This window comes from Carassius auratus, unplaced genomic scaffold, assembly GCF_003368295.1.
Source record: "Carassius auratus strain Wakin unplaced genomic scaffold, ASM336829v1 scaf_tig00005214, whole genome shotgun sequence".
Lineage (NCBI taxonomy): Eukaryota > Metazoa > Chordata > Actinopteri > Cypriniformes > Cyprinidae > Carassius > Carassius auratus.
The window spans coordinates 549,309-560,095 of record NW_020523638.1 but is presented as its reverse complement, the minus strand read 5'-3'; the positions used below and the strand labels follow the sequence as shown (position 1 = coordinate 560,095).

General features: G+C 37.7%; 1 protein-coding gene across 1 annotated transcript; it reads left to right on the top strand.

Annotated features, from left to right (window-relative positions):
* Positions 1 to 123: 123 nt before the first annotated feature.
* LOC113070672 (dematin-like) lies at positions 124 to 9,461 on the top strand (the record flags this gene model as incomplete). The annotated part of the gene is made up of 14 exons (XM_026244061.1): positions 124 to 213; positions 415 to 543; positions 1,474 to 1,518; positions 2,487 to 2,631; positions 2,726 to 2,770; positions 2,855 to 3,004; positions 3,213 to 3,349; positions 6,604 to 6,709; positions 7,170 to 7,219; positions 7,312 to 7,360; positions 8,545 to 8,552; positions 8,852 to 8,917; positions 9,011 to 9,091; positions 9,172 to 9,461. Coding segments are annotated over 14 exons (1,215 nt in total), but the record flags the coding sequence as incomplete, so codon positions are not given.
* Positions 9,462 to 10,787: the final 1,326 nt, after the last annotated feature.

Sequence of the window (10,787 nt, the reverse complement as noted above, 5' to 3'; positions counted from 1 at the left end):
TATAGTTTATGCTATATATATATATATATATATATATATATATATATAATTAAAGTTAATACATAATCATAAAACAAATAAAATTGTTAATGTGATGTGTGACCTTTGACCTGTGTGTGTGTGTGTGAACAGCAGTCATCCTGTACCTTGCCGGGCAGCGTTTGTTCTCTGCGTGGAGGAGGTGTTCCAGGATCCCCGGCGGTCACTGTAGTGGTGTGTATAGCAGCAGTGCATGCTGGGATATGATTAGTGCATCACATTACACATGGCCCATGACTAACTGTAATAATAATTGTGTCTCAAAATTGCAACACTGTGCCAGAAAACAAATGTATTGCTTTCAGAGAAATACATGTACTTCTTCATAGTATGTTTCTGAGATTGCAGTTTCTCTCATATTTTGGATTAATAAAGGCCAAAATGGACAATCAAGTGATTGGGTATAAGGATCTAGCAGCTATACCTAAAGACAAGGCCATTCTGGACATAGAGAGGCCTGACCTGATGATTTATGAGCCCCACTTCAGCTATTCACCGATGGAGGTAATACACTGTATATTCAGTAAATATACTGTTCAAAAGTTTGGGGTCAGTAAAATTTTTTAGAAGAAATTATTACTTTTGTTCAGCAAGGATGCATTAAATTGGTTCAAATAAATGTTGTTCTTTTGAACTTTCTATTAATCAAATAATCCACAAAGTATTTAGCAACACCATTGTTTTCAACATTAATAATAATGAGCAGCAAATTGTGATAATATTTCACAATATACATTTTTGATCAAATGAATGCAGAGTATATAGACTTCTTTCAAAATTATTCGAACATCTTACCAAGCCCAAACTTTTGAATGGTAGTGTTGTGCTAGTGTTATTTGGTGGTTCAGTTCAGTTCAGTCCAAGTTTATTTGTATAGCGCTTTTCACAATACAGATCGTTGCAAAGCAGCTTTACAGAAAATTAAGTTTTCTACAATATATTTATTATTTAGTATTAGCTTATCAGTGGTTACTGTCAGTTAATGTACATATGGTGGAAATCAATTAAATCAAACAGACGACGAATATTATTAACAGCAATTATTATATGTTGCAATCAAACTTATAGCAAAATTTGGTGGTTCTGTATGTGATGGTGATAAGATCTGACAGTTTGTTGATTTGTCAGACTTTAACTCTGTAACACATTCTGTCTGTCAGAGTGTGTGATGTGTTCACTGGTTAGTCTCCTGCTGGGTGTGATGTCACACCATCAGAGCGTCTGGCTCGAAAACAGCACACACACACACCCACACACACACATGCCATGTTAGCTCGGCTCTCCCACTGTAATTTCCTTTTTTGTTTAGCTGTAATGGAAGCTTTATGATTCATTAAATCTGTTGAAGCTGTCTGTGGAAATGTCTGGGTATCTCACTCACTGCCAACAGCTGACCTCTCTCTCTCTCTCTCTCCTCCCTCTCTCTCTCTCTAGAGGTCATTATCTCCTCGTTCAATCTCCCCTCCTCTATCTCCAGAGGTAAGATGCATAGTACATGTCCATGAAAATCAGTAAAACTGTAATTTTTAAATTATTTCAAATATCTAAATGTTCTATTTTAATATATTTTAAACCATAGTTTATTTCTGTGATGCAAAGCTGAATTTTCAGCATCATTACTCCAGTCTTCAGTGTCACATGATCCTTCAGAAATCACTCTAATACGCTGATTTGCTGCTCAAGAAACATTTCTGATCTTTATCAATGTTAAAAACAGTTGTGCTGTGTAATACTTTTTGTAGAAGCCATAATCAGGATTCTTTGATAAACAAAGAGTAAAAAGAGCAGCATTGATTTGAAATAGGAATATTTTGCAACATTAGTTGCAAGACAAAAAGTCTTTTGACTTTTGGTAAATTTATTATCTCCTTGCTGAATAAAAAGTCTGATTTATATTTGTTTAAAAACTCTCTGATCCCAAATGTTTGAATGGATGTATTAAATGTAAAACATAAATAGTTGATAGAAATAGTCCTATAATATTTTTGCAACAAATTATTTTACATATTTTTTAATTCTCTCAATATGAGTTCATGTACAGTATGTTCAATAATTCATGAATTTGATTTTTTTTTGTTTAAAATAGCTTTAAAAAGTCTAATGCTGCCACCACTTAACATGTTACTTCCCAAGATTTAATAAAGTTACAATTTTAAATACTGTATATTTTATTTCCAGTTTGACTTAATTATGCTCAAGGTTTTCCTAAATACATATAGCCCAGATAAATAAATATAGAAACAAAATATATGAAGGAAAGTCTGGAATTCGCCCTCTCTACGTTTTTGAATGAAAACACTTGTTAACATCAGATCTGAATTCTAAAATCCCAGTATTGAAGTCATAATACACCAGCTATTTTACCATGTTGAAGGACCAAACTATCTACATTTTAGAGTCTCTCTGCATGATTCTTAATCACACAGACCTTCTAAATGTAATTCCAGAGCAGTTTATCAAAGGATGTCTATCAGAGGGATTGGTCAGAGCCCAAGTCATCAGGCAGCTCATCTCCAGCGTCCACACAGCTGAGTAAAAGCATCACCGTCAGCACTAAAGTCCCACACCAGCAACAGCACTTCCACAGGCCAGGTTAGGTACTACACCACCTCACAAACACAGCCAGCAAACATCAGTCGACACCAAACTCTAAAACTAATCAAATCAACCTCACGTTTCCTACCAGACAATGGAACCAATATATACAAGAAGCTACCAATATATAAACAAGGTATGAAACATCAACGCTGTTCTTGTGTAATGGTGTAATTCTGGGGGCATTCTGAGCATGTGTCTGTGTTTTGATTGAATGTAGATGTCTCAGCAGCCGTTCCACACAGTAAACACATGATGGATTTAATCATCGAGTCATCCAAGTTTCCCGCTGCACAAGCTCCAGACCCCAACCAGCCCGCTAAGATAGAGATGGACTACTGGCCATGCCCTCCCTCGCTAGCTGTTATAGGTGATGCACATCATCACAAACTCACTATATCATACGCCATAAAGGCCTGATGTATCAAACAAGAAACAAAAATTCCCTCTGGGCTGTAATTCGTTTAGCTAGATGCTAACAGCACATGCAGATGTAAGCAGTGTTTAGTATCAAGGCACAGTTTAATGATGTGCTAGTCTGGACTTCTTCATCTCACACTCATGTGTTTGTACCACAGAGAAAGAGCGAAGGAAGAATGTGGCATCCAAGATGGCTGAGGGAGAGGAGGGTGAGGAGGATGACACGTATGATGACAGCGATCTGTCTGAAGACATGTGGAGACTTCGGCAGATGCAGAAACAGGAGCTCAACAAGGTGTTTATCTGTCAACTGAGATATGTCATGCAGTTTTACAGCTCAACTATTTTAAACAGCATTTCCCTAATTCTCGTATTATTATTATTTAAAGGATTTATTCATATTATTCCGCAAGACTGCATCAAATAAATCCAAAGTGACAGGAAAGACATTTATAAAGTATCAAAATAAAAAATCTAACAAATGCTGTTTTTAATAAAAAACTTGTTAAAAAGTATTACATTTTCCACCAAAAAAAGAGAAAACATTACTGTTTTCACCATTTCGACATAATATTTCTTATATTAGAATGATTTCTGAAGGATCATGTGACACTGAAGACTGAAATTTAAGCTTTGAAACCATCACTAAAATAGATGACTAGTTTAAGTGATTTTAAAATGTATCAAAATAGAAATCAATTATTTTAAACTATTTGTACTGTATTTTGAGACATCTTTCAGAAACATTAAAGACTCTTACTGACCCCAGATGTTTAAACAGTAGTATACATGCAGTTTTATGTCCAGCTATTAATAACTACTTGTATATCTAGAAATTACATCTACACCAAAAACTCAAAAAATATGGAGCTCTTTAAAGAAATAGTGACCAGTCAGACTACCTAAAATACACATTTTCCCTTATACACTTTCTCTTTGTCATGATTCTGCATTCATGTCCTGACTTTCCTCTAGTCTTGAGGCAGGATCATGACAGACCCGTGTTTTGTGTACAAGAACATGGCCATGTGCTTGTGTTGTCTCGTTCCCTTGCCCCGCCCCCCTTGTTATCCCAGTTTTGTCTTGAATGCCTTACCTGTGCCACCTGTTGTGTCTTGATTAGTCTTCTTATTTATATCCCCTAGCGTGCTCTGTCTTTTGTCGGTTCATTGTCTCTATATGTTTCCTTGTAAGAGATTGTTATATTGTCACCCATTGAAGATACGTTGTCTAGCTTGTGAATGTTTATCTGTAGTTAGTGTTCTTGTGTTTAGAGTCTTTTTGTCAACTGTTAGTTCCTAGTCTTGTTAGATCATCTTGTCTTTGCCCTAGTTGTTGTTTTCCCCTTCGTGGGTTTTGTTTTCCCCTTTTTGTCTGTAATAAACCCTCTATGTAGTGATACCTGTCTGCGCTTGAGTTCGTCCTTACCCTCCACATAACAGAATTAACCGACCAACTAGGAACTCAGCAGACAGGAGGGCCTTCGAGCTTCAACGTTAATTGGAGTTCTGCCAGCAATGCTGGTTGTCGTCCCCCACTGTCAAGAGGAGTGTCACCCTCCCAGTGTCGTCCCAGGGTGAGTGGATTCTGAAGAACTATGCCCGGCTATGGCAGAGTTTCTCCCAGGAGGAGCCGCAGGTTTCCCCCTCAAGGTCCCCACCATCTGCCCAGCTGCCAGTGATCCCAGAGGGTCGTCTCCTGGCCGTTACAACACTGGGGGATCAGGCAAATTCCTCCCCGATTCCTGAGACGCCTCCCACACCCATCAGTCTCCCCAAGAAGCGAGGGAGACTGTTCTCGTGGGAGTCTGCTTCGGAGTCCTCAGCGACGGAGTCAGCCCTGCCTGAGACCAAACTTCCTCAACCAGTCTCAGACCCAGCTGTGACCTCTGCACTGCGGCCAAGGAGAAAGAGGAGGAAGAAGGGGTCTTCCGGTCCTGCGTCTCTGTCTCCTCCTGAGTCGGCGATGCCTCCCGATCCAGCCGCAGTGAGCGCTGGCGTCCCCGAGCCAGCAGCAGTGAGCGCTGGCGTCCCCGAGCCAGCAGCAGTGAACCTTGACCCCGAACCGGCGACTGAGAGAACTGTATCCAAGTCTGCAGTCGTGAGGGCTAAGGAGAGAGCCGCAGCCGACTCTGCAGCAGAAGCGCTGTTGCAATCTGTCTCTGCTCGTAAAGAGATGCCTGTTGTCCTTGCTGCCAAGATTCTGTCTGATTATTTGTCTCGTCTAGTTCAGATTTTAGAAGTCCCTGCCAGTCCTGTCTTGTCCCCAGAGATCCCGAGCCAGCCGCAGTGAGCGCGGTTCCCGAGCCAGTTTCTGTCTCCACTGATGTTGTCCAGTAGATGTTGTCCAGTGTCCTGTGATTTCTCCTGTCATGTCCTCTGATGTTGTCAGTTGTCCAGAGACCACTCCCCACCCTACACCACCCAGACCTGCCCGGACCCCTCGTCGTCAGCCTTCGTCCCGTCCTCCTAAGACTCCTGCCCCACCCACCCTGGTCTTCCCCCCCCATGAACTTTGTTGTCCCGCCTCCTCCCCTCCCTTTTTTTTTTTTTTTTTTTGATTTCTCACCCTAACCCTGCCATTGTGTATTCATGTTTGCCTTTGTTATTTGTCATGTCTTGTTGGTTTCTGTCTCGGTCTCAGTCAGTCATGTCCCGTGTTTGATGTTCCCTTGAGGAGCGTCTGGAAGCCGCTCCTTAAGGGAGGGGTTCTGTCATGATTCTGCCTTCATGTCCTGACTTTCCTCTAGTCTTGAGGCAGGATCATGACAGACCCGTGTTTTGTGTACAAGCACATGGCCTTGTCTTTGGGCCATGTGCTTGTGTTGTCTCGTTCCCTTGCCCCGCCCCCCTTGTTATCCCAGTTTTGTCGTGATTGCCTTACCTGTGCCACCTGTTGTGTCTTGATTAGTCTTATTTATATCCCCTAGTGTGCTCTGTCTTTTGTCGGTTCATTGTCTCTATATGTTTCTTCATGTTTCCTTGTAAGAGATTGTTATATTGTCACCCATTGAAGATACGTTGTCTAGCTTGTGAATGTTTATCTGTAGTTAGTGTTCTTGTGTTTAGAGTCTTTTGTTAACTGTTAGTTCCTAGTCTTGTTAGATCATCTTGTCTTTGCCCTAGTTGTTGTTTTCCCCCTCGTGGGTTTTGTTTTCCCCTTTTTGTCTGTAATAAACCCTCTATGTAGTGATTCCTGTCTGCGCTTGAGTTTGTCCTTACCCTCCACATAACACTCTTATACTGTATATTCTATATTAAAATTTTATCCTTCAAAATTTTGCTTTTCTCCATTTCTATCTGCTGCTCTTAAAACCTTATTTTCTTCAGAAACCGAGGTTTATTGGGTTTGCTCTCATTTGTGAGATCTTTTGTCTCACTCGACCTTCAAGTGAAGGCCCCAGCTGGTCTTCAGGGATTCTTGCATTTCATGTCGAAACGGGGAGCCAAGCTGATCAATTCAGTCTCTCTCAGCCTGGGTGTAATGTTTCAGTGTCCACCTCACCCCTCAAACTCCCTCTTCGCCTCTCATTCTCTCTCTTCATCACAGATTCAGTCCAATCTAGGAAAACTGATACTGAAGGAGGAGATTGAGAGATCGGCCCCTGTCCGAAGGAAAACACGGTCTCTGCCCGACAGGACACACATGCATCTGGGTACATTTCAGTGTTTTTGTGTGTGTGTGTGTGTGCATGTGCTTGTGGGTCTTCACTTTGTTATTGTGATTTTCCCAAAACCGTCTGATTAGGAAAAAAAAAAAAAAAAAGATACACCGAGTCAGTCCCTTCACCTGCAGTCAGAGTTTATGCATGGCAGATGAATCATCTGAATCAGATTAGTGTTTATCGGTCTCTAGGGTAAAGTTCAGAGTCTCAATTTGAACCATTTTGATTACTGCATATTATTTTTTTTTATACTGAAAATAGATGTGATTCCAATTAAACACAAAAGCCAGTTGACCTTGTACTTATAGTGGCCCCTTCTGGTTGGAGATACGTATGTGCTGCATCTATATGATACACATCACTAATAGACAACATGTTGGCTTCAGCATCATTACTCTTAAATGCTATTGGTGTCAGTAGATGAACATGTTTCTTCATTTCTTTTACACAGCCTCCAAATTACCTTCATTTCCTTCCTACACTAAGACTGGCCTGACTAGGGTGAGAAACTGAAATCTGTTTTGATATGTCAGCTTTGTGAGATCCATCCATAATCAGACTGATTGAATTAGTCTGGTGTTCGTCTGTTACAGCTCCAGTCTGCAGAGTTCTCCTCTTCAAACACTGATAAAGAGAGTCAAAGTAAGTGTGGGGATTATTACATTTCTATTCTATTTATACTACAAAGAACAGTATTAAAAGTCAAAATTCTATTCTATTCTAATAGTAAATTTTGACATGTTTATTTTTACTACAATCAGAGTTCTAATATAAAGAACCATTATTCTATTCTATTACACAGTGATTTAAAGAGCCAGTATTGTTTTTCTGTTCATTTTAGATCATTTTTATTTAACATGTTTAATCAGAGTATGTTCATGTATTGAGAGCACATATCTCTATTCTATTCTATTGTATTCTATTCTAATAGTAATTTTTGTCATGTTTATTTCTACTACAATCAGAGTTCCAGTATTCTATTCTATTCTAATTTAGAGTTCCAGTATTGTCTTGCTGTTCATTTCAGATCATTTTTATGTAACATGTTTAGCAGTTAATCAGAGTATGTTCATGTATTGAGAGCACAGATCTTTATTCTATTCTATTCTAGTAGTAATTTTTGTCATGTTTATTTATACTGCAATCAGAGTTCCAGTATTAAGAGCCATTATTCTATTCTATTCTATTAAATTCCAAATAGTAATTTAGAGTGCCACTATAGTTTTTTGTTTAACAGTTGATCAGAGTATGTTCATGTATTGAGAGCACAGATTTCTATTCTGTTCTATTGTATTCTATTCTAATAAGAATTTTTATCATGTTTATTTATACTACAGTCAAATGTCCAGTATTAAAAGCCACAATTCTGTTCTGTTCTGTACTATTCTACTCTAACAGTAATTTTTGTCATGTTTATTTATACTACAATCAAAGTTCCAGTATTCTATTCCATTCTATTCTATTCTATTCTATTCTAAATAGTAATTTAGAGTTCCAGTATTGTCTTGCTGTTTATTTAACATTTAATCAGAGTAGTGTTCAAATATTGAGAGCACATATCTCTATTCTAATAGAAATCTTTGTCATGTTTATTTATACTACAACCAGAGTTACAGTATTAAGAGCCATAATTCTGTTCTGCTCTATATTTTATTTATATTATTTATTAAGTGCAAAGATAATTTTTTCATTGTATTGTTTGGTTGTAATCTGTTCTCATCTTTTTAAATGAATATAAATTGAACTGAATTAAATAGGACAGATCTGTGCCATGTTTTATACCTCCTGCTCATTGTATTGTTATTTGTTTCTCTCTCTTTTTACAGATTTCCAGGTATGTAATAGTTAACATTAAAATAAATATATTCTTACCAGATGAACAAAATAAATGCATTCATTTTGTAGACACTTTTATTCAAACAAATTTACAAGTGAGGAATACTATGATACAAACCATTCAGTACAGTATATGTAGACGATAGCAGTATTAGCATTTCAGATATAATCAAAGATATTAGCGGTTCAGCCTTCATTCTCAGCAGTTTTCTAGCACTTTACAATTAGACTTTCCTAATAACTGCTCAAATCACAGTAGTGGTCTGTGGTCTTACAGGGGTCTCCTCTCTCTTATAGAATGGAGATGCCCAAAGCAGAAGGATCGACAGAGGGAATTCACTCCCTAGTATGCTGGAACAAAAGGTTACTAGTAAGATTATTTGTGTTCATCCAAGTTTCATTCAAGCTTTATTCATATTACATGTGTTTGTACCATCTATGTGTTCGTTTGGGCAGATTTACCCGTATGAGATGCTCATTGTGACTCACAGAGGCAGAAACAAACTCCCTCCTGGTGTAGACAGGACAAGACTGGAGGTACACATGACTTCTCTCATCACTTTAGCCTGTTGCACTGTTCTGTTGGCATATATTCACCACATAACCTCTCTCTCCAGAGACACCTGTCACCTGAGGAATTCCAGAATGTCTTTGGAATGTCCAGTGAGGAATTCGACCGACTCTCCCTTTGGAAGAGGAACGACCTGAAAAAGAAAGTCTCTCTCTTCTAGTAGTCGGAGAAATATGTTCTTTTACAAACACTGTCACGTGTCTGCACTTCTGCGTGTGAAAACAGTACAGGCGATGCAAGTTAAAGAAAGATGAGGAATGGGATTTTAGAGCCAGCAAAACAAAGCAAAAACAGTTATCCCTATCATTTGATAAGCCCCATATCTTATTGCAACTAACAATCATATCAGATTCTTTGATGTCGTCTCTTTTTCTGTTTGCAGCTACTATATCAGGACTTCACTGAGGTTACCAAGTCATTCTGTGTGTGTGCTTAGTAAAGCTATAATGATATACACAGATATGAATGCTGTGAATATACATGAAATAGACATGAAATGCACCAGTTATTTCAGCAGGAAAAATCCTGACGTCCAGATAGACCAACACGAGCCTGTGAGTTAAAATCACTGCCACAGTTTCCAGCCTCTATGTGCTGAGCATGAATGAACAATCCTTTAGAATATGGGCCAATTACCTTTTCTGTCCAGATTTATTAATTAGTTAAAAATAGATTTATAATTCAGTTTAGACATACAAATACTTGAATACACCTCTTCCACAATGAGCATGATTTTCATTTCTGAATTAAAATGCACAATTAAATTCATGAATATCCAAACAAATGTCAGGGTAACACAACTGTCCTGATATAAAGACAAAAAAAGAATGAAATATAAAAAAGTCATTAATTAACTTAATTTTAAATGGAAATTATAATGGATTAATAGTTAATAAAAAAGTTAATGAAATATCAGATAATTAAAAATAATTTATGATGCCATAGTTGGTGCGACTGCAAAATGTTCATTACAATTATGAATTATAATTCATGAAATTTCTTTCATGAATCATATTTGTACAAATACAAATGTATATATATATATATATATATATATATATATATATATATATATATATATATATATATATATATGTGTGTGTGTGTGTATATATATATATACATACATCAATACAGATAATACAACCTTGCCATATGTTTTAAACTAGATTTTTTCTTTTATTCATTCTATATGCTGGACAGTGTTATTTGTCATTGACTCATATTTGTAAAAGCAGCTCAATGTATTACAGTAAATCACCTATTGCTGATAATTTAGAACTGAGTAGAATTTATAGTAGAGACTCGAGACGCACATGTTGCACACCTCAGTGCTTACACCTGAAGACCACTGATGCAAATACCAGCGGTACAACATACAGGCATAACAATAATTCCCATGTCAACAGCTGATGAGAGTTACTGTACATTAGTGAGAGTTTACTGAATATGTGATATGAGACATCTGAATCCTGCATGGCAAATGTGTCCTGCTCTTCTTCAGTGATGATTGATTGTGAATTGTGCATGTGATCAATATTTCTCCTCTTCCGCAGGATGTATTGATCAAACATTGCACTCGCTCACTCTTTCCTATCGTCTTTTTCTCCCACTCCTCCACATTTTGCTGCTATTGGCTTTTAAAGCATCTTTTCTGTTTTG